Genomic DNA, 23,872 nt, shown 5'->3' with positions numbered 1-23,872 from the left:
ACGATGGTAGGCATTAGTCTTTTTCACATATACTCACTTGTTGAGAATCTCGAAGCAGGGCTCACACACGCGCACCTCCTTCTCAATGCCAAATTTGGGAATGGTAGAGTACTTCGAAGAGCACTTCCCGCAGAAAATCTGGCCACATGCCCTGCAGTGGTGCTGAATGAAGAGCAGTTATGCATCAGAAAACCTTAAACGTGATGCAGATAGATTGTAAAAGAAGCGGGATATACCTTTCGGGTCATAACACCAAACTGGACCCTACATCTGTGACACTCCTCAGCATCCACCCAATCAGGGGCCTGAAAGAGAAACACAACAAACCTATGACAAACCAAACAACTCGTGTGCGCAAAAATGTAGTCGATTTACTCAAAATTTATTCTCACCCTTTCCGCTGCAAACATGGCATCACTCTCCTTGAATTCTGGGAAGACGTGGCCTGAAGAAGTAGAAGCGATTGTTTTTCTTTTAAAAGTTTCACAGCATCTTAGTTTTTTTGCTATTAAATTGTGCATCAGAAAGTATTTGTATTTAATCAGCAGCATACACTATCACTGTCTGTCTTCAGAAATGTATTTCATGTTTATGAATCCGCGTAAAGCCTCACCTTCCACCTTCATGATCTGATAGGTGTCCTGGACGACTTTGTACTTGGGCTCGTTGCGGAAGGCGTGGGCCCAGGCCTGGATCAGATAAAGGATCTTGTTCTTCACGTTCGGTTCGGGTTGTTTCTAAACACAAAAGAGTCTGTAAGTGACGACTTAAAAAACAACAACATCCGAGCTATGAAGTCAGAACTCGGGAGTTGCCTAACCGGTTATTAAACAAAGAGAAAGAAAAAAAAAAGAGTGTCTCTTTAACCACCTTGAAACTTTCTACAAAATGTTTGAAATGTACAAAAGAACAGTTAGCCGTTTCTGAACTTCCCTCAGCCGAATAAACATGTGACAGTGATACAATCAGGAAGCACAGTGCAGCGTGAGTCACTGGCTCTGACCCACTTGGAAAGAGCATAAGGGCAGGGCCAAAGACAACCCTTAAAGGAACAGTCACAGATTATAGGTTGAGTTTAGCGGGAATCACCTTGAACAGCTCCTTCAGCTCTTCCATCGTTTGTTTACTTGCCACTTCATCATGAACCGTCTGGCCACAGTTCTTCACCACCGACTCCAGGACCTGATGACAAGCAGATGCTAACTGGCACGCATGACCTTTACTGATACAAAAACTTCGTACTAAACTAACAATGTCTATAAACTCAGCATTAAGTAATACAAGGTATACAAGCTAAGGCATGTTCATACTAGGGACGAAAACAATAATGATTATGTAAGAATAGGGAAGTCCTAACCACAGCTGTTACAATAACAACACAAAGGAGCAGTACCACTAGAAACACTTTTATAGTCGATAAATGATAAATAAACAATGACAGCCAATCAGAATCCCTATGACTACAAAGAACAAGTCAGAGACAACAAAAGTGGCGTTTTACTTTGTTTTTTTACTCATGCGTAGTATGTATTTTTAAATTATGTAATCATTATATTTAATTATTTAAATCTATTTTACATTAATTTCAGTGTATAAATATATATAAAATACACACATACATATATATATAAAAATCATTTTATTATGTGTCATTATTATTTTACTATTACAATTCATTTTATAATGTAACTAAATTATTTATTATATATATATATATATATATATATATATATATATATATATATATATAAATAATTTTACATTACAAAATGAATTGTAATATAAAATAATAATGACAATAAATTTATATATATATATATATATATATATATATATATATATATATATATATATATATATATATATATATATATATATACACACACACACACACATATATATATATACACACATACACAAATAGCAGTAATGAATATTTTATTAATAAAATTCTTATTCTTATTTTTATATTTATTTTTACTTTTTTTCCCTAAAGGGCCTGGTTTACAGTGCTCTATATATGTAGATGAGCTACATATCATTTATTTATGATTTAACAACACGTTAGCAACAATGGCTATATTCATGGTAAGGCAAAACATTTCTGTAGATGAGCTACACTTACCTCAAGAGCATAAAGCGCAACATGTGGATTTTTGTCATTTAGTTTTTTCTTGATGGCAACAATTGCATATTTTGCTCTGGTGGTGGGAAATAACAAAACATTATACAAGGAAGTCAAGCCCATATTTATGATAACACATGACTGACGTGCAGTCAAATTAGAAAATGCTTTATCTTACTGGGTATCGCCTTGCCGAATGAGGTCACATATCTGCAGAATAGACTCCCAGTCCGTCTCCAGCAGCAGCTGACTGGTAGCCTTATCTGTGAAGGATTGTAGAAACACGTTATAAATCAAGCGCTATGAGAACCTATTCTCTAAAGGTCTGTTTCCTTAAAAACATTCAAAAATAAAAGAGGAAAAAACATGTTCAGGTTTGACAGTATAGTAAAAACTAAACATGATACCAAAAACAAATATGGGCAGTTGATGTATCAATGTGTCCCTATGGTGAGACCATAAAAATAAATAAATCTAATAAAATAAATAAAAATAAATAAATAAATAAATAATAATAATATATATATATAAATGATATTTGTATTTAGGCAATTAGTAATGTTTGATTTAGGACTGGGTGAATTAGATACACTGAAAAAATACACTGTGCATTTGGTAAAAATCATAATATTTGTATTACTAAAGATAATGGAGTAAAAAAAAAAAAAAAGAATGCTGAACACAAGGAAGAATCATATTTAATTATCACTTACAGGGACCAATATAATACAGAGCAATAAATAAACAACACGCACAAACCTATATTACAATAAACAGTGTGCAATATTCTTAAAAATCTGATGTCCAAATAACTCACATTAAAATGATCACAATATTCTCAATGTTACGTATTGTAACAAACTATAATAATGAATAAGTAATAAATATTCTTATAGTATGTGTCAAAATGATCTATACTTTTATGCCAAAAATCATTAGGATATGAACAGATGTTTTATATATACACCCACTTTGAAAATGGAGCTGGTGTTTGGAGCAGGAAGTTACTGTTATGTGGTAAACCTTAATACAAATGGGCCAAACCTCTTCCCTCTGTAACTTATACAGCAGCACTCGATTGCATGAGTAAACAGGAAGAAGAACCACCCGTGACTGGTGGGAATATTCTGGAATATCTTCAAATTGCATTTTTCGTAAAGGCGTGAGCAACTGTAAACATACATATTCAGCGCCACGGCAATGTTTATACAGCCTGTGTCTCGTTAAAAGGCGCGTTGATTGCCTGCTTAACAGCGAAATTTGGCAAAGACGAACACAACGTTCTTTTTAAGGACTACAGGCACACGAGAAAAAGTACACAAAATAACGCTGCTTATGCTATTTGCAGAGTGTGAAAAGGAGGCCCGACAATAGCTTTAGCTCAGATATGATGCTAACTAGCTTACGTAAAATAATCGCCTTGTCAACTACAGATACTACACCATACGGTTAAACTGAAAAAGATGTTCGCAATGTCACGTTTAAGTTCATGTCACTGGGGTATTAAAGCTCCGGTGGGAAAAATAAAGACAATAGACGCTCAACGCTAGCGTTGCCGTGACTGTGTTCAAATTGTGCTAGCGTTAGCATTAGCGCACTGTTACCGATACGTCGGCGTGTCAGTCGAAATAAACACTAAAAACACAAAGTTTGACACGTACCCAACAGTCTCTCAAATGTTCCGCCGCCTTTGCCCATTTCTGATCTCTGACGCTCGGTGTCTGTTTTGCTGTTGTTCACCTGTGTGGAAAAAAAGCGAGTTTCACTGCCGGGTGACACGCGCATGCGCGGACGACATGACGCAAATGTCAAATAAAAGTCCAAGGGACAGAAACATTACTGATCTTTAGACATATTTAAATTGGTTTTCGTTTATATAATGTATAGAAATATATAATTTTATTTTTTACCAGCATCATGTAATGTTATAAAAAAACAAAAAAAAATGTCCAACAGAATTTTTTGTGTACCAATCACTGTCTTATTTACACTCTGTATTTGCTGCAAACAATGACGTATCCTCAACTTTCTTTACATTTATAAGTACTGTGAAAGAGCTACCTAAATTTAACACTTGTCCCATATATAACGAAATAAAACTCTGTGCCAACCACACTCTCCTTAGGTTCCTTTTTCCCTTACACTCCGGCAGTCAAGACAACAATAACCACTTTTCTATATTTTACAATCCCGGATTTTCACTCGTACCATTAGGTCATATATGAGTCACTACCTGGCGCAGTAGACAATGCAGCTATTGTGAATGCTGTGCTGTGGTACAGCATACAGTGGTATTGTAATGCTGTCTATGGAAGCAGCCCCCATAACAACAGCCAGAGATGCTCAGAGAGTCAAGACAACACGAGCCAAGAATGGCTTCACTTGGCCTGAGCCGTTTACATGAGATAGAAGGGTAGAGGTTTCATAAAATCATATGTTTAGATATTCTTTAAATGAATGGCCTTTGCCTTAATAACCTTATAAATGATTTATTGTATTTTCTAATAGGTTTTGCTCAGGTTACTAGATATTGGTACCAGCCTTTAGACCATAACTGTGTATTTATTGGTGTTCATGGCATTCCAAACCTATATATTTACAAAAGCAGATATTTTGTGAAATATAGTTGTTTTTTGTCCATACAATGACAATCAATGGGGTCTAATGGTGTTTATATCTAATGTAATTGTCCATCTGTTTTGTAAAGAAAGTATGTCATACAGATGTGGAGTTATATGAGGGTGAGCAAATGTAATTAGCATTTTAGATTTTTGGAATGAATAATATTTTTAGGGACTATTTTTAAGTTATACCTTTTAAATAGTTTAAACATGTTGGTCCGGTTTCGTAGACAGGGCTAAGCCTAAACCAGGATAAGGTCATTTAGGAAATTTAAGTAATTTTTATAAACATGACTATACTATAAAAGCGCTACTGTTGTGCATTTTAAGACAAAACAAAGACAAACGAGTTTCTTTCAGTTGAAACAGCTCAGATTGACATTTAGTCTCGGACTAGGCTTTAGCCTTATCTGTGAAACTGAGGGTTATGTCCAGTATGTTAGCAGCTTAAAGGGATAGCTCACATTGTTCCAGTACCATAAGATCATATTAATTTTATAAACACAAATGAAGATATTTTAAATTAAATCTGACAGATCTCTGTTCTTACTTTTAAAAGTTAATGCCAATAAGACTTTGCCAAATCAAAATGTCATAAATAATTTCTAAAAGTAATTCATATGAATGAACGAATCCGAATCATCTTTAGCCCTTTATTCACATTGATCAATGGACATGCATAGAGCACACTAAATACGGTGAACCATACATGTTTGTTCTTATGCAAAAAATAACTAATGTCAACATTTTTGTGTAATGCCCGTCAGTGGAGGGACAAATAAGTTTTTAAGGTTTTAAAACGAGGTTTTATTAAAAAAATCTGTGTTTCAAAGATAAATGTAAGATTTAGACAGGAAAACACTGACAAGGCTCTCATTTTTGTTGAACCATCTCACTGGCATCATCAGTCATCTTCATAAACAGGCAGACCTCCAAAAAAAAGGAGACTATAAAGGATTTAAGGTTTTATTATTGAATAACATAATAGACAAATACAGAGACAGACAGACTTATGAGTGGACATTAGAGGTGGCAAGGAAACTTGATTTCACATTTCTATTCACTGCCTCCACCGGACTACAGAAATATTCTGAATGATAAAAAATAGATTAACATTAACTTGAATCTATCACAATGGGAAACTCTAGCAGAGAAGGCTTTCGGGGACTGGCGTGTCGCTGCTGGTCGTTAAACATAACCCTTGACCTGGGCCGGTCCTCCCGCTCGACGTGGGCTGCTCTCGCCGCTGCTAAATGTAGGAGAAGAGGGAATCCCAGGGGGATTGGAGCCGGCGTAGAGGAGCGATCCACCGATCAGGAGCAAAGCCGAACCTCCCCAACCCAGGTAGAGCGCGGGGCCGAGCTCACGTTTGTGAGGGGCCGCCACGTAGGGGTCATAGAAATCCCTGATGATGGAATGGGCCGTCCAGCAGACGGGCACGAGGATAAGAAACCCCGCGATGACAAAAAGCACGCCTGACACTCGTGCCAAGCGCGCCTTGAGGCTCGGGAGGCCCACGCACTCGGTGCACTTTATACCCAGAATACCGAGCGTGAGCGACAGGGTGCAGATGAGCAAAGCGAGAACCGTCAAACCCCGGGCGGCCTTCATGTCACTAGGAAGAGCCAGCAGGCTGTCATACACCTTGCACTGAATCTCCCCCGTGCTCTGCCAGATGCAATTCATCCACAGGCCCTCCCACGTGATCTGCGCCGTTACAATGTTGTTTCCGATGAAGGCGGTGACCCTCCACATGGGCAGGGTGCACACCAGGAACCCGCCCACCCAGCCTATGATGGACAGGACCAGGCCGAACAGCTGCATGCCGGTAGTTGCCATGGTGAATCTTTTCCAAGAATGATCACTTGGAAGCGTCCGATGGATGGCAGAAACCTTCGATGCGCTTCAAACGCCGCAGAGAATTGCGAAACTTCCAAAGTGAGTTATAAAGGAAGAGCGCAGGCTGAGAAGAGGACCTAAAAATGGGAACAAATGAATGTGTGAGATAGATAAAGCTATTGCATGTTGTTGCATTGCACAAACTCCTAAAACGCATACTGACAGATATTGCATTCTTGACTCTTCAAAATGTTCCTAACTTATTAATGGCCTTAAAGCAGTCGTGTAGTGTCTTGCTTCTGCAGGCCCTCCATCTAGCAAAGTTTAGCTCTGTCCCTAATTAAACGCACTTGAACCCTCTAATCAAGGTCTTTAGGATCACTGTCATCATCCAAGCAGGTGTGTTGGAGATGAACTCTGTAGAAACATGGCACTTCAGGAGCAGGACTGAACAAATCTGTCCTAAAGAGAAGCTCTGGACTCAAGTGAAGCCAGGTGTTTCCAGCCCTGCACCTGGAAGGCTGATGTCCTGTAAAATTTGGTTCCAATCTACTAAATCGCACTAGTTTATATTAATGTTTAAGACCTTGATTAGTTGATACAGGTGTGTATAACTGGGGTTGGAAGTAAGGTTTGTTGGAAGGAGCATTAAAGACATCCCTGGGTTTAGCTCTGTTGACAGCATTTGTGGCATACACTGCAAGAAAATGGGAAAAAATTTCTTGTCACAGGGATAGTACCCTCAAAGGTACAACTTTGTACCTTATCTACCTTATCTTTAAAGGTACATTTAATTACCTTAGAGCAGCTGTAAGGAACTACTATGAAATGTGCACAAAGATGTCCCTTTCAGGGGACTATCCCAGTAGCAAACTATTGTACACTCCAAGGCACCATTTTTATATTGATTTATTATGAGATCATTAATTTTTTTTTAAAAAGTGGGTAAGACTTCTTGTTACAACAACCAGTTAAAGGGGGATTAATTCAGAAATGTAAAGCTCAGGTTTTGTCAGTGTACTTATGTGTTACTTAGCAAATATGCCTAAATTTTATTACTTGTAAAACGTCTGGTTATTCATCTGCCTAAATTGACAATGGCCCAGGTGAAAAGCCAATACCACTTTTGGTTTAAGGTGGATGAATATCTGGTTTATTCATCTTCAGAAGATGAAAGATTATTACAGATTATTTGAATATGATTTATCACACCAGTCACATGTTAACAAGTGTAATGCCTGATGCTACACAACTTCCAAAATCAGTGGAATGTTGTTGTTTCACACATCTGTCAGTCATAGCTGAGGTCTTTTCCAGTCAAAAAACATTTCACTTGGCAGGAATTGGCATCACAGACTGATCTATCTCTGAAATCTTTCAGATTGTCATGTGAGCAAGCACCTATTTGCTTTCTACTTCAGCCTTTTGCCACCAACCTCCATTAACTTGTGAAAATCGAGATTTAAAGCTTGTAGTGTAAATCCAACGTATGTCTTGTGGCATTTCTTTGATTGTTTACTACCTGGTCCAATGCGGTTCTATTGTATCGTATCATGTTTTTAATACATTTCAGACATTATGCCACAAATGCTGTTTATGCAGCTTAACTTGTAACCCAGAACATTCCTTTAAATATTCATGCGGTTTTATACATAAATATTTGGTCACTGTTATGTACAGTGAGCATTACTGGATTCACTATACATCCGAGAGAATGGGCTCTTTTCACACTGTGGTGGGTGTAGAGCTACGCCTGGTGGGGTGAGTGGATTATCTCAGAAAAACATGAGGAGCCTCTGGACACAAGAAGCTTTCTTTGAAACATTCAGAGTGGGCCAAGCAGACTTGAGTCTGTTTATGTCAATTCTGAACGCTGCTGTAACAGTGCTGCGTAAGCATTTCGCCTTAAACACAAACCTCGAAAACACACGTTAAAAACAGCCTAGACAGAATTGTTAGTAACACGTCAAGTTATTCACTGATGCAAACTTCAGATTTCCGTGATAAATGACTGAAAGTGTTGTTACCTGATGGACGACAATGAGTTTAACTCCTTCCGCAGTCACTCATCTGCTAATCCTCCGCCTTCGATCTGGATGCAGAGCTTGACCCAAAAGGCCATAAACCTGTGATGGAGGCGAGACCTACGGATTCAGACCTCTGAAGAGGCTCAGCTTTGGTGAATGTCTTTTGGGTTGTAAGATTCAGAGGCAAGGACAGGAGTGAAGTGCTGCCCTCTGGGATGCCAGCTCGGGTCTGTGCAGCGGTGGGCAGAAGCACGCGCTTATGTGCGCGTTCGTGTCAGTGTGTGAATGCGTTAATGTGTCTTGAGTGTGTCTCCCAGTGCCTGGTGTACCAGCACAATGACTCGCTGTTCTCTCGCCCTCGCGCTCCTCCATCCCCAACCCAAGCCGTCCATCTAGTGCTCTTTTTCATCCCTCGCCTTCTTTTTTCCTTGAAGTGAATTCTGGCGTTTCTTACTACCTTTCATTCAACTTTGCTTTCATAAAAGTTCACAGAGCGAATGCTAGCTGCGTCTTACTTTCATGTCTCGTGACAATGGCATAGTTATAAATAAGGAAATAAATAAGTAAGAAAGTACAACTTCTACATTTTTAAAGGTTTGGGTAAGACAGTGTTGTTCATTTGAATTACGAGCTGATATGATCGTAATTGGATTATCATAAACTTTACATATTGTAATGATAACAAAATGTGACCACCATGATGCAGTGTTGTGGGTTGCTAAAGTGATTGTTTCTGTTTCTAGTGCCCCTTCTGAGAAAGAAGTACACTTAGCATACCATTAAAAAAGATTTTAACAATGAAATGACTGTTACTTAAATTTAAATGAACATTTATTATAATTTAAATTAATATTAAACGCATTTAGTTGACCGACTTAATTAGGGCTCTTTTTTTTTTTTACAGTATCTTCATACTGTAGCTATATAGTTTCATAATTATCATCTTTTAAATATGGTTAAAGTGTACCGCCGAGCACAATAAATATCAGTTATGGTAAGCTAAATGTACTTTAATGTCATTTCTATTGCATTTAAACATATTTGCATTCGCACGTTTGAAAGCAATTTAGTACATTTTAAAATATATTATTTTTAAAAGTAATATCAAATAACATAAAAATGTAAATTATAATCAAGTGCTTTAGTATGTTAGTCAGCACATCAAAATAAGTGTACTTGACAAAAGATATAAAACGATCACTTAAAATGTACTTTAAAGTTAAACATTTAATTTGTCGTGATTTGACACTTTTTAAAAAGCGTAATCATGAAACTTAAACTATGTTGCCTTTTTCATTAATATTATATTATTTGACAGGCATGCATTTTTAGAATATATATTTTATAATTGTACTTCTTTTTATACTTATCAGCTCGTCTAACCTCACAAAAAAACATCCCACCTCTCCTGAAAAAAAACAGTTTGAGGTATCATTCTTGTTTGCAGCGTAGCAATAAAAAATAACATACTTTTTTTTTTTAATCAAGCACCAGTAATAAATAAAAAGTAATTTTTGCAATAATAATAATATAATTAATTGCATCCTACGATGGCAATGCTAAGGGGCAGTAAGAGCTAGCATATTGCTTCAGATGCTGCAGCAGCTGCTGCTGATGATAAGAGGAGCAGTGTTCTTTTCCCCGTGGGGTCGTCCCGGGCTGAAGATGGGGTGGAGCCTATCTGTGAAAGTATCTTTGAAAGTGTAGATATGAGTCCCGGTGTCCAAACAATAGAAAGACACACGTCCCCCATCAATATCCAGGTAAACAGACAGCCTCTTAGGCTTGTGACCGAGGCTGAAGAAAGTGGGAGGTGAGGTGCTAGCGATGTACTGAGTGCCGTTCTTTAAGCTGAGCATCCAGAATCCGTTGGCTGGACAAATTGTGAATTTTCCTTTTCGGTTGACAGATTGCTTGGCCACTCCCAGATCCCAGTCAGTCTTGTCTCCAACCTCCACATCCCAGAGGTGCTTTCCACGGCTGAAGGCTTCCTTGGACATTACGTTAGCCACCCGGTCGAACCTTTTGGGGTTTTCTGGGACCTCTTGTCGCTTATTGGCATGCCTAACCTCCTTCCTGTCCTCGGAGATGTAGAGGTAAGCGTGGGCTGTCCGGGGATTCAGATTCACATCGACTGAAAAGAAAGACGGACCATTGGCTTTTCAGCGAAAATAAGGGCAGAAAACTAATTCTGTGAAAAACATCTATGAATGTACAATGAAAACACACCTGAGTACTTCTGCAGTCTCTTCAGTTCTGAAAAACGACAAATATCACATTACATAAATAGCTTAAAAATGACTTTCTTTAGCGTTTACATTCAAACTGCTCTCAAAGGATAGAAAGTTAGAAAGCGAGTTAGCTTATTCTGTTATTACACAGCGCTTCTCTCCATTGGCAGGCATTCAAACACACACAAACACACACACACACACACACACACACACAAACACACACACACACACACACACACACACACACACCTCTCTCTCTCTATATATATATATAGATACAGTATCTATATCTACAATGCTAGATTACTAGTCAACTACTGATTAAAACAAATTTGCATGATTGAAATTGTGTTCAGTAACATAATCTGAATTGCACATATTAGGTAACGTAATCTACTTTTTGATTACTTTTATATTACTCTACTTTTGATCTAACTTGTTTATCACATAGACCTTAATGCGATTATCATGTACCGAGCTAATGATGAATAATATCATAAAAATGTCAAACCCCTGGGGGTCCTTACATTACATGAACAGACATTACGCAAACATGCCATTCAATATATTTGGCCAGGGTTCAAAATTAATAATTAGTAGAGGCCGGTTTACATGTAGGCCTACCCAGCACTGTACATATTAATTTGTTTATTTTTTTAAAACATATTTCTTACACGCATTTGTTTATGTTCACGGCCCAATTCCACAACAGTCTTTATTCTGCCACCTACTGGCGTGCATGTATCATCACCAGTTGAGTTATCAGGTGTATTAAGGAGAAAAATTGTACAGCTTTCGACCACGGAATATGGAAACATTCATGTTGCAACCGTTAAAACGATTAACAGAAGAGGCTGTGAGAAGTATGTTTAGTAGCCTACTAACAGGGAAGAGCAGGACAGAGGAGGCTAGCACGGCATTATTTTAATAATGCAGTCATACCGGCTTTAGAAAGCCTTTTAGATTCCACCGTGACGGTATCCATGAAGTCCACCACAGCCTGTCTGGTGAAGCCAACGCAAGGATCAGTCTCCAGCGTGACTTTAGACCAGTCTCTCATCGCTCTAGGTATTTCACCGAAGCTCTGAAGATGAAAATATATCCATTAGCCTATACTGTGCAATATGCTAAAACTTCATTAAAAATAAAATCATGTAATTATTTGCTTGCCCTCATGTCTGGATGACTATGCTGTTATCAGCTTCGATCTGTTCTTTACTTAAAGCTATATGACGTGATTTCAATAGACTTTAAATGTTACATACAAGTCGTATTAATAATACTACATTTACTCTTTTTTTTGGCTCTTTCTGAGCCTTTGCGGAACACACATAACTAGTGAAAAGATTCTTTAAAAATGAAGGTGAGTAAATGATTACTGTATTTTCACATTAATAACAGTAGTTTACAATGCATGAAGTAATGTATCTGAAAATAAAAACGTATGTTTAGTATGTTCAGTATTATGTGTGGATTATGTAGTATAGCTTCTCTCTCTCTCTATCTCTATCTAATAAACAAATAAATATGTATGTGTCATTTTTGTATTCAGCGTGTCGAAGATCATAGAGAAACAGTAAAAGCAAAAGCAAAACCTAGTTTTTCTTTATCAAAATCAAAACTAAATGTGATTACCTTTTTAAGACGCTCCTTGTCATTCAGGTGCTCGGGGTTGGTGTGTCCATTTTCCAGTTGCAGGATTTCTTTCTCCAGGTCTTTTACAAGTCTTTCCACTCTTTTCTCCGCCTCTTTTTGTTTCTGCTCAACAGCAGCCACTACCAGTTTATGGCTGTTCTCTAAGCTGCTCAGCAGAAAAGAAAACACCCTTTGACTCTCCTGAACCTCCCGAAGACATGTGCTCTGTTTGGAGGAAGAACAGGTTTTCCTTTAGAAATAGCCAAATTCAAAGCAATGTCGAAATATTAATGGCCGCGTTACAATCGGTAGCGTACCTTTAGGAACTTTAAGGAATTCTGAAGTTTCTCAATCTTTTGAACTCTTTCTTGAATCATTTGCTGCACCTCTCCTGCATCTTTCTGTTTGCATTACGTAAGAAAGGAACAAAACCACATCATTGTTATTTTTATTTATTTATTAGGAATGCATTATTCATTAAAAACGACTTCATTTACGCCGAGCAGCAAATTTTACTTAAAATTTAAATGATTTCTGAAGCATCATGTGGCACCGGAGGCTGCAATATATGAAATGTAAAATATATTAAAACTGAAAAGGTTTTGTTTTTATTTGATTGAATAAATGCAGCTTTGGTGGTTTCTTAAAAAACGTTTTTAATAAATGCACTCACAGGCTCGTCTTGGAGTTCATCCATACTGAAGAACTTGGATTTCGCGGCCAAACGTGTCTTCCTGTAGTTTTCGGTGACGTCCGCCAGTATGCGGTTGACGCTGATGTGGGGTCTGGAGCCGAAAGCCCTCCTACAGAGCGGACACTCGTCTGACCCGCTGCGGCTCCAGTAAACACGGAGACATGCTTTACAGAAGCTGTGACCGCAGGGCGTTGTTACCGGGTTGCAGAAGATCTCCTCGCACAGAGAGCACAGGAAGTGCTTCTCAGACAGGAGACTGATGGTAGATTCCATTCCTGAGAGAACACACCAATCAGCCGTCTATCAAATGAATGTAGAAAATAAGATGTAGCGAATGAAACGTCATGTGCCGACAAAAACGAAGATCATTTAAAAATATGCAGGTTTTCTTTTTACAGAACTGAAAGGAAGAAACTGATACAATATATCAACATGACTTCTACTAGTACCTGATCTCCTTACTGTACCTGATCACAATGTAAAAAAAAAATCTTTCTTCCACCATCATTTCTAAAGATTGTTAAAAGAATATTTTTTTTGAGAAGCAAAATGAAGCGAGTTTAAAACTAGGATATATCTCGTTTTAAACATAAACGCACTTGAAGTATGTTTCTGACAAAACAGAACTTCAGAAATATATATTTTGCATTTAAAGTTTTAAAGGTTTGTTCCCTTGGAGTTCTAAGGTTCTGTCTTATTTATTTACATTAGGTTATGTGAGGGATTTTTTACTGTTGGGTCCATTTTTGGAACTTTAAAAAAAAGGTTCTATTTACACAATCAAACGGAATGCAGAAACTCAAAGAATACTCAAATCAAAGAAATGCAGATGGAACCCTACAATTCTAAGGTTACTGGAAAACAAGACAAAAATAGTGAGGAAGTACCTAATTTTCAGCATGACTTTTATTAGTTTGCAAGTTTTTAAAGCTTTTTAAGGCCTTAGTCTTCAGATTAAGACTTTTTAAGACCCATATGAAGTAGAAAAAGTTGAAAGTTCATGTAATTAAATAAATCTCTGGTGCACGTAATGTGCTTGTACAGCCAGTTTTGTCCCAGGAATCATGAATAAGCGCTAGTGATGGTCTGATGTAGAAACAAATGAACTAAGATAAGAGACGAAACACGCACACACTGCTCTCTTTATAAGATAACTTGACTCTAAGTAAATATTTACAAAAGCTTATATAATGACTTTGTGCAGCATTCCACTGAGCGTAATAGGGATTTTCTGAGGCCTGCGCTGAGTGTGTGGTATGGAGAAGAACAGGTTCAACCAGAAACCTCTTGTCGTCATCAGGACAAATTTATTTAGCAGGTTTCGAGAGTTTTCAGATGTTTAGCGGCTATAAACATAGGTTAGCGACGGGTCTAACTCAAAAATGAACTGTGCGTTTTCAAATGTAACTGTATTATAAAATTACATCATTCGAATGGACCGAGTATTTGTATCATCTTTCTAAAAAGCTGTATTTTACTTATTGCCCTTCAAATTTGTGAGCTAATGTTGAAAGTCACGGGATAATAGTTGATAGCAATGTCATTGGATCTTACCTGTGCTTCAGCAGATGAAGAGAGTTGTTTCACGTCTCCTACGGTGAGTTATATAAATTGAACTAGTCCATAAAGTACATATAGGTGTGTTTTCAGCTCGGGGAGGAGCCAGACAATGCCTGCCTTGTACTTTACACTGAGTCACACACCTTACCAGATCATAAACAGACTCAAATAGCTTAGTGTTGCAGTAGATTTTATTCCTATAATTTAGACAAAATATCAAATGTACAGATTAATACAACAGATTTCATACTAAATAATTGATGTACATTTTCTTTACAAATAAAAGACATCTCATATAAAATATATTATACAAACATATTCACATTTATAAACAAATATATATTAAAAATACATTCACACGTCGCCCCCCAAAAGTTCAGACATGCCCTAAATTGAATAGTAGCAAAAATCCTTATAATGCTTTGACGTTAATGCATTAAAATGATTTGAATTATTGTCGAAGACCGGCAATAACGATTTCCGTTTTGATTACAAAATAATGGCTATATATAGACGTCACGGTCAGATGTGGCAGCTGAGTCAGACACTTTTATAGCATTACAGATTGATTGGCGATTACACATCATGATTTATAAATAACTTTACTATCTTTATAAGTTTAGAATTTAAATTAAGTTAAAGTATGTTTTTATAGTTTGTGTTTTCCTAGTGGCTTTTATTTTTTTACATTTAATTATGAAAAAAAGGTAAAGGTAGAGAAAAGACCTTAATTTGGGACCGGAACTCAGCAGCTGCCCACAAAACTGGGACAAGCATTGGCAAATGTATTGACTTTACTTAATCGTGGATTAAAAAAACATACTTTCTTTACTTCCAGACAATGTTTAAAGCTAACCAAATCAGCTTCTAACTGCAATATGCGTTAGATGATTAGCGAAAGGTAGAGGTGTGCGACTGTCGAGGATATAATAGTTGTTTTAATGATATGTGAGCTCACGTTATCAAGTAATGTTGCTCTGCAAAGAAAAAAAAAACACAAGTCCGCAAGCATTTACTGCATGATGCAGTCTATTGCCATGTAAAAAATGCCCCTATAAGTTACGAGGGCAAAAAATATCAAAAAGTTATTGTGTGAATATTGAGCTTCCTACGCTCAATTGTGTGAATATTGAGTGCAATTGTAGACACACTATTGTATTATTTCATGTTTTACCAACAAAACTATATACTAAGTAGCCCCTAAGTAGCCCCCCGTGCATCTGTAAAGGATTTGTAAATGTAGCTCCACGCTGCATTAGCTGCACCTCCAAGCGCAGCACCAAGAACAGCCCCAGCAGCAGCTCCCACCACCATGCCTTCATATCCTACTGCAAATCCCAGAAATGCACCCACAAACGCTCCTTTTCCCACTGCAACAGCATAGTCAACAACTCTTACAGTAAAGCCAAGCTTGTCTGCAACAACCAGCTCTGCTTTCTCTCTGCACTTCAGCCGCATCTTCTCTTCATACTTCAGGGTCTCACCGGCAAGCTCTTCTCCTGAATGTAGTTTCTCCAGCACCTTCAATGCCTCCCTGATCTCTTTCTCCTTCGATTTATGGATGAAACGCTCCTCTATCTGAATTCTTTTTTCGGCATCCTTGAATTCCATGTTTGAAAACATCCCATGCTCCGAGACCATCTCATCCACTTGGGTGAGCAATGCTCGTGTCTGGCTACACTCGCTCCGGTTTATTTCTTCATTGTAGAAGATGTAGTTCTGGCTACATTTCTCAGCAAGCTCTCTAAAGCTCTTGTTCATTTTTACCACATCTTCTATGGACAGATCTCTCATGCCTCGCTCATGGTATAAAACAATCAATGTGTGCTTCAAGACACGTTCCCCAAAGTAGTGTACCATGTGCTTCAGTGTGTCCGTAGTATCAGAGGTCAGGTTAAATGGGTCCACAACAAACACCACAGCATGAGGACCAGGACATGAGAAACAAACTGCCTTCCTAAACTCCTTATGAAGTATACTGTGTGGCAAGTTGTTATCCTGAAGATTTGGTAGGTTGACTAGGATTATGTCTCTATCCTGCACAACCCCTGAACTTTTCTCGGTCGTTGAAATATTGACTTCATCTCCGGTAAAGACGTCTTGTCCCAGCACAGACCGTGTCAGTGAGATCTGATCCTTACTGGAGTCGCCAAAGACCAGCATCCTCAGTGGGGTTTCTCTGCTTACTGTGAGATAAAGTAAGAACATCTTTCACTGCTGATCATATTCACTGTAATTCCTTAAATGTTCTGATTTGTTCATCAACTCACTGTTAGGTGGACTGTCTAAGCTGTGTCTTCTCCGTGGTTTTCCTTGGACTGATGCCATCTTAAGTGTAGCACTCACAGAGGTTAAAGAATTCAGGATATGTTATCCTATTAAAGAAAAAAATACATTACAGGACATAAAAGTAGCATTATATAAATCATTCTCAAGCATGTCAACCTTCAAAATAAACTACATTTAGTACTTTTATTAAAACACATCTTGAAAGTCCATAAGCATTCACTGCATGATGCAGTCTATTAAAATAATTCCTGAAAATAATCTGTTTTCGAACAAATCTTTTCGACAGCCTGCAAAAATGCTCATTTCTAAACAAATCTTTTAAATGACTGATTCAATGACTCACTCATGAATAATTTCCAAGGGACATACCGCCATAAACATATATATAACAATTATGCTTACTGTACTATTGCACCAATACAGGACATAAAAGTAGTATTATATAAACCATTCCCAAGCATGTCGACCATCAAAATTAACTACATTACATTTACATTACATTTAGTCATTTAGCAGACGCCTTTATCCAAAGCGACGTACAAATGAGGTAGGCATATAGAAGCAAATTAATATCAGAGCACAAGGCTTTTTTTTTTTTTTTTTTTTTTTTTTTTTTTAAACAAGAAAAGGATAGGAAGGAGCAGGAGAAGAAGAAGAGAGTGCTATCAATGTTGGGTCAAGTGCAAACGAAAAAGATGAGTTTTGAGTTGGTTTTTGAAGATTGCTAGTGACTCTGCTGCCCTAGTGGCAACGGGCAGATCGTTCCACCAGCGAGGAACAGACCAGGTGAAGGTGCGCAAGAGTGATTTTGCACCTTTTTGTGAAGGCACTGCAAGATGCCTTTCGCTTTTCGAGCATAGGCACCTAGAGGGAACATATGATTTAATTAGTGAGTGTAAGTACGAGGGAGCGGAGCCTGTGATTGTCCTGTAGGCCAGCATCAGGGATTTGAACTACATATAGTACTATATATAGTACTATATACTATATAGATATATACTATATATACTATACAATTTGAACTACATATAGTTCAATACAATTATTATAATTATTATTATGTAGTCTATTCCACAGTCCTTACTAATCCTGAACATCTTGATTAGCTGGTTAAGGTGTGTTTTATTAGGATTGGAAATAAAATTTGCATGACAGTGACCCTCGAGGGGCCAGGATTGAGAAAGCTTGCTCTATCATACGAGACACTGCAACAAGAACACACTCCAGTAACAATAAAGCCGTAAAGTCCCACCCTTCTTATGGCGCCAGTGCTTTATAACTTGATTGGTTGTACCACTTGTCTTTCTTTACCGCATTATTTTGTTGTTTTTGTTTTTTAAAAGGCGTTTTCGCAGGCTTACTTTTTTTTAAAAAAAAAAGACACATCTGTCACGACAGGCACTATAGGCTAAAAAGTGCAGCATTTGCGTTAATTCATTCGCAATCAGTATCCGTAACAACTTTATAGACTTTTTCAGCTATGTCTCCTCGCATATAGAACGCGCGTGACGGGCGCTTTCTCAAATAGACCATCGTTTTTTTTAACATGTTAGACACACCAATGCTTAAATACATTATAGACGTGCACATACCTGTTTTCCGTGGGTTAAATCAAAGTACAGGTTGATAAAAGTGCAAAAAAAAGCCGCAGATCGAAATCCCGTCAAATTGCGAAAATGAAAGTACAAACATTGTTTTTCTCTTGACTGCCGCCTGCCGCCTTTAAAGTGTAGCGCCATTTATTGTACTTAATTTGTTTCTCAATATAGGTTTTAGAAATTCAATTTTATAAAAACTAGAGTCCGGACCTATCAGTGCAGCACAGCGACACATCAAAAACTAAATCCTGCAAATACACAAACTTTTTTTTAATTTTCATAATACAATAACAAATTGAACTTGAGCAAAATAGCCTTCAGCATGTGCCATTTGTAGACCCACAAGATTGTCCCCCAATTACAAAAAAATGGTCTCAGCCCTGATGGGATTATATATTAACATTAATTCAAAATACTATATGTGCCACTGTCACACTTGAAAAACACTGGAATATGGCAGCTATGAATGCAAGATACATTTTTATTTAGATCATGTCTGATAACATCATCAAGAAAACAAAAAAGGCATTCTACAATATGTGTACAATTCAATCAAACATTTCAGTAAACTGTTAATGTGTAATTAAAAATGAGAAAATTAGACAAAATCTAAACGTTGTCTTGCGGTCTGAGACTTTTGGACCCCATATAAATCTGACCTGATGTAACAAAAGTTACCAAAAGACCTCTAAAGCAGTTATATAATGTCATAAATGTTACTGTGTATCGAGGGGTGTGTTGAAATACTATAAAAAATTGTGCAAGAGAAGTTCTTTTCTTCTTTGAAATAAAAAACAACAAGCAACAGAGTAAAAGCAGCCCAATTCTATGAGAATACAACAGCCTTGGCAACAGTTTTTTGTATTAATGCACGTCATTAATACTAATGCATGACTTCATTAGTGCCACAGACTTTTTCTTGTTTTTCTTGGTTGTTAAAGCATAAGGACAAACAATCAACCCAGTCAGCCAAAGGTACAAAACTGTACGTATAAGGGCTTTAGAGAGGGAATGAACCATAATCCCATGAAGCATTTTAAATGAAATAACCAAATGAATCATGATGCTGAAATATAAAAATATTGATTAATTCTCTACAGAATCACGAAGTTGAAATAATGCAGGCTGAGGATTCGACCTAACAATTTTAGAGGGAAAACCCCCTCGAAGAAAGTTTTGGGAGAGCTTTTTTAGATATTTCTCCAGAGTGTGATTTTACACAGACCTGGCAACCCCAGTCATATTTAATAAGGAAAAAAATTGTCCACATTTAGACTGGAGGTGCTCGAAAGAAGCGGTTAATAAAAACCGTATTAAAATTGGCTGGATTGGACCCCACTCTGTCATCCAAGTGTTCAATGGCCAGCTGTGCAGCAGCACCCGAAGCCCCGCCCACGACCCCGCCCACAGCCCCTCCCACTGCCATTCCTGCCGGTCCTTCCACAGAGCCCACGATCATTCCCATAGTGGCTCCGACAACAAACCCCAGTCCCAGTCCCACGGCCAGTGAAGTCCTGAGCCAACTATTCTGCATCTCGGCCTCGGCCCTGATTTCTGTCCCGACTCTCACATTGAAGGCATCCATCTGCCAGCGCAGCTCATCCCCCCGAAACTGCGCCTCCAGTTCCCGGCACGTCCTCTCGGTCTCAGACTGTCTCTTCTTGCGCAGCTTTCTCTCCTCGTTTCTAACGCTCTCCTCTGCCCTCTTGTAAGATCTGTTAATGTAATGGTGCCCGCCCATAGTCTGCAGTATCCGCTCGATCTTGTGTAGGAGCTCCCGGCTCCCGTTGCGGTTCCTCCAGTTCTTACTGAAGACGTGATACTGGCCGTTGCATTGCTCCACGAGCTCCCTCAGATGCCAGTCGGTTCTCATGACCTTATCGTTCAGCGCTCTGCCTTTCAGACGCCCGTCGTAAACCAAGAGGATCATTGTGAAGTTCAAGATGTTCTCTCCAAATTTATCCTTAACCAGCTTGGGAGTCTTCATATCGTTGGGGGAGATCTTCTCCAGGTCGAATGCGATGAGTATGGCGTGAGGTCCGGGAGTCGACAAGCACATCGACCTTCTCAGCTCTTTCCTCATTTTGGACTTGGACAGGTCTTTGTCGTACAGATTGGGTCCGTTGACCACTGCGACTCGTCTTCCTACTAACTCTCCCACATTCTTCTGGCTGCTCGCAATGCTGTAGACTTCCTCTGAGAACACCTCCCTTCCCAGAATAAAGTTGGTGAGAAGGAACTGAGATGGACCACTGCTCCCGATAACCAAGATCCTTAGTTCCACATCACCAAAGCCTATCGGGATTGCAATACAGGGATGTAAAAGGAATAGTTGACCACAAAAAAACAAAGTACCAATGTTTTTAAAGCTCCACAAAGGACTTAAACTGCTATAAGAGTAGTCTATCTTGGATGCTATATTCAAGATGTTATGAGGCCTGGGACAAATTTAAGTCATTATGCACTGGCATAACTCTAAAAGCTTATTTGCATTTGTGCTAGCTTCACGTTTAACTCCAACCATTTGGCAACAACAGTAAACAACACACCAGATCAAACAAATATGTAGAATGGAGAATGACATTTGAGAGCTAGAAGATTTCCTTTGTTTTTATAGCATTTTCATGTCCTAGCATCCCCCTTTCTGTTCAGTGGAAGAAAGGAAATAATACAGGTTTGGAACAATAAGGGTAAATAATAACACAATTTCAATGCTTTCAATATGTAATGATGAAGCCAATGCATTTTTATTAGACTTGTATGTAGAATATATTGCATGTTACTTGAAAAACGTTTAATGAAATCTATATTGCGTTCTGGACCACTTATTAAGGATAGCTTTATAAGTAATTTCATAATGCAAAGCAAAAACAAAAAGGAACAAACATACTTTAGTGTAATTTCTATGCATTCAAATACATTCGTGATCATACATTTGCAAATTAAGTTGCAATATAACGTTTAAAATATGATATAACATAGGCTAAAATTAAAATCAAGTGCTTTACATGTGCTTTATATAATAGTTAGCACATCAAAATAGCTGCACTTCTTGTAAAGATTATTATATAATTGTCATTTATATTTCCTGCAAGACCAATGTTTTAAAATTATACTTTTAAGTTTAAGCTGACTTCTTTTTCAAAAGGAACTGGCTGCATGCTGTCAAGAAATGTCAAACTTACCTGCTCTTTTAGGCATGTTTTCAAGGACTGCTTTGTGTTATTGTTGTTATCGGTATGTTTTGTTGTCCTTAATGTGAAGAGCTTCTTTCTCTGTATTAAAAATAATAGTTAGATTGGTTTTCTAATCTCAACCCTCATCCCTGCTGATAATGGACCAGCTCCAGTACTGGATGGAATATGCCCTGGAGACAAGGGGGATTGAATTTATTTATGCACTTGCCAGAGCACAACGAACACATGACTTTGATTTTGGTTGCATCAGTTGTGGAATATGAGGCTCAGTTAAAAGAATAATGATATATATAAAAGATTAATGCAATAATGTTTAAAGAAAAGACATTATTTAAAAGGTTACAAAACAGATTTAATTTACAGTCCAACTACAAGACTTCAGAAGGTATGAGTCTGGCCTCGGTTGCACAAAAGCCCTTTAAAGCATAATTCATCCAAAAATGAAAGATCCCTCATCAGGTTCGTTCCAAACCTGTACGACTTTCTTAACAGATATTTTAAAGAAATGCCTGAGTGTTTATGTTCATACGATGGAAGTCACCTGCTGAATATAAAAGAATAAATATGTTTTATGTATTAATTAATTGAGTTTCTAAATTTCTTGAAACTTCTTCTGTGGAGCAAAGTGGTGCAGTTTAATAATATGGTGGTGAATGCGTGTCACTGTGCGGGTAAGTAAGCTATTTTATTTCTATCAAATGGTTAATCTTGATTAATCACATCCGAATTAAATGTTTTTACCTAATTTTACCCACTTACCTAATATATATATATATATATATATATATATATATATATATATATATATATATATATGTAATACCTACCTAATATATATACTGTGTGCGTGTGTGTGTGTGTAGTGCCCTATTTATGGGTATAGGGAGCGATTTCAGATACAGTCTCAGTGTTTTCCTTACACTGTGTCTCACCAGACGTAACAGTTGTTGCATCATGTCGCACCACCCCACAGCATCTAGAACAGAGGTGTCAAACAGCCCTGCAGAGAGATTCAAACCTAATTAAACACACCCTTCAGGCTTATTTGAAAACTACAGTGTGTGTGTGTGTGTGTGTGTGTGTGTGTGTGTGTGTGTGTGTGTTAGAGCAGGGTTGGAAATAAACTCAAGTTCAACAAGAGCAGATTTGGTCGTCTTAGGTATGTTGACAGTTTCCCTTCTTACTAGTGTTAGGCAATTCAACCCCTTTTTTGCTCATCATTTCCTCTGTTGTCAGCCTTTCTCCCTTCACTGAAATCGGCTTGGCCCGTAGAAAAATGGCATACATTTTCATTGTTATCTACAAAAACGTTCACGTTAATCTTTATTGTTTTAAAAATGATATATGCAATGGCCGGGGGTCGTCGCGTGTGTGTTGACCATCATTTTCTTAAAAACTTGGAAAATGTCTTTTTCAATCAGACTGCGGTCAGGCACAGTATTCCTCGCCTTTAAAGGCAAAACACGGCAGAATAAAACCTTTATTAAAACCGTGAATTTAGATTTCACGTATGAAACGTATGAATTTGTGATTCATATAGATACTATGTAATATATAAGCTTATTGAGGTTTACATTTTTAATCTAATGACCAATTTTTATGCAATTAACATTCCCAGTCATTGAACCTCAACAACCTTTAAATAGAAATCATAACCTCATATTTTAGACTTTGCTTGCAAAATCCTCATTAAAATAAAATATGCGATAGAAAGAAATCTTTATCAGCACACAACAGCACGTACGATCAATAACGTACCTCAGGAGATAAGATGGTAGTGAGATGAGAGCATCTGTTCCAGCAGAAAACAACATCACTAATGAGCTTGTGTTGTGGAAGCGGTTTTAAAGCACACTGCGATGCCAGGTTAATTATGTGCACAAAACACCTTAAGTGTTTATAATAAAACGGCTCAAAAGCTACAGCCATATTTGACACATTGCCTGTAACTCAACAGATAGTTCTTTTTTAGTCGGCTTTAATTTCGCCGTGGCCTTTTGAATGAACCCCTTCATTACAGAGGACTTGAGTCTTGTGCAGTGCCCTTGTTTGC

At 37.8% G+C, this 23,872-nt stretch overlaps 5 protein-coding genes across 12 annotated transcripts in view; all 5 read right to left on the bottom strand.

Annotated features, from left to right (window-relative positions):
* The window catches only part of hgs (hepatocyte growth factor-regulated tyrosine kinase substrate), a 12,822-nt gene extending 8,887 nt beyond the window's left edge, over positions 1-3,935 (bottom strand). For all 7 annotated transcript variants that reach the window (XM_043234802.1, XM_043234803.1, XM_043234804.1 and 4 more), the window contains exons 1-8: positions 3,787-3,935; positions 2,304-2,388; positions 2,126-2,201; positions 1,090-1,182; positions 614-737; positions 393-445; positions 237-305; positions 38-162 (exon numbers count right to left, since the gene is read on the bottom strand). In XM_043234802.1, coding sequence (XP_043090737.1) covers positions 38-162; positions 237-305; positions 393-445; positions 614-737; positions 1,090-1,182; positions 2,126-2,201; positions 2,304-2,388; positions 3,787-3,910 — 749 coding nt within the window. In that variant the 5' untranslated portion in view covers positions 3,911-3,935. The remainder of the gene's footprint in view (positions 1-37; positions 163-236; positions 306-392; positions 446-613; positions 738-1,089; positions 1,183-2,125; positions 2,202-2,303; positions 2,389-3,786) is intronic.
* Positions 3,936-5,698: 1,763 nt separating this feature from the next.
* cldnk (claudin k) lies at positions 5,699-9,641 on the bottom strand. Its single transcript, XM_043234856.1, has 2 exons — positions 8,613-9,641; positions 5,699-6,722 (listed from the first exon to the last, which is right to left on the bottom strand). The coding sequence occupies exon 2, from the start codon at positions 6,583-6,585 to the stop codon at positions 5,935-5,937; it is 651 nt and encodes a 216-aa protein (XP_043090791.1). The 5' UTR covers positions 6,586-6,722; positions 8,613-9,641; the 3' UTR covers positions 5,699-5,934.
* btr02 (bloodthirsty-related gene family, member 2) lies at positions 8,982-14,785 on the bottom strand. 2 transcript variants are annotated; one of them, XM_043234825.1, is made up of 7 exons: positions 14,730-14,785; positions 13,155-13,475; positions 12,799-12,882; positions 12,482-12,706; positions 11,789-11,930; positions 10,842-10,868; positions 8,982-10,746 (listed from the first exon to the last, which is right to left on the bottom strand). In XM_043234825.1, exons 2-7 carry the CDS (start codon positions 13,446-13,448, stop codon positions 10,202-10,204), a joined length of 1,317 nt encoding a protein of 438 aa, XP_043090760.1. In that variant the 5' UTR covers positions 13,449-13,475; positions 14,730-14,785; the 3' UTR covers positions 8,982-10,201. The 2 variants fall into 2 exon arrangements, with proteins under 2 accessions (XP_043090760.1, XP_043090761.1); XM_043234826.1 differs by having other exon boundaries at positions 13,155-13,450; positions 14,730-14,777.
* Positions 14,786-14,916: 131 nt separating this feature from the next.
* On the bottom strand, positions 14,917-18,731 carry si:dkey-120c6.5 (GTPase IMAP family member 7). The gene is made up of 3 exons (XM_043234838.1): positions 18,617-18,731; positions 17,006-17,110; positions 14,917-16,921 (listed from the first exon to the last, which is right to left on the bottom strand). The coding sequence occupies exons 2-3, from the start codon at positions 17,061-17,063 to the stop codon at positions 15,936-15,938; spliced, it is 1,044 nt and encodes a 347-aa protein (XP_043090773.1). The 5' UTR covers positions 17,064-17,110; positions 18,617-18,731; the 3' UTR covers positions 14,917-15,935.
* Positions 18,732-19,892: 1,161 nt separating this feature from the next.
* On the bottom strand, positions 19,893-21,823 carry LOC122341451 (GTPase IMAP family member 9). The gene is made up of 2 exons (XM_043234839.1): positions 21,808-21,823; positions 19,893-20,917 (listed from the first exon to the last, which is right to left on the bottom strand). The coding sequence occupies exons 1-2, from the start codon at positions 21,821-21,823 to the stop codon at positions 19,893-19,895; spliced, it is 1,041 nt and encodes a 346-aa protein (XP_043090774.1).
* Between the last annotated feature and the right edge of the window lie 2,049 nt (positions 21,824-23,872).

The sequence above is a fragment of the Puntigrus tetrazona genome, chromosome 3 (genome assembly GCF_018831695.1).
Source record: "Puntigrus tetrazona isolate hp1 chromosome 3, ASM1883169v1, whole genome shotgun sequence".
Taxonomy (NCBI): Eukaryota; Metazoa; Chordata; class Actinopteri; order Cypriniformes; family Cyprinidae; genus Puntigrus; species Puntigrus tetrazona.
The sequence above is the reverse complement of the archived record's forward strand: the minus strand, read 5'-3'. Positions and strand labels throughout refer to the sequence as shown.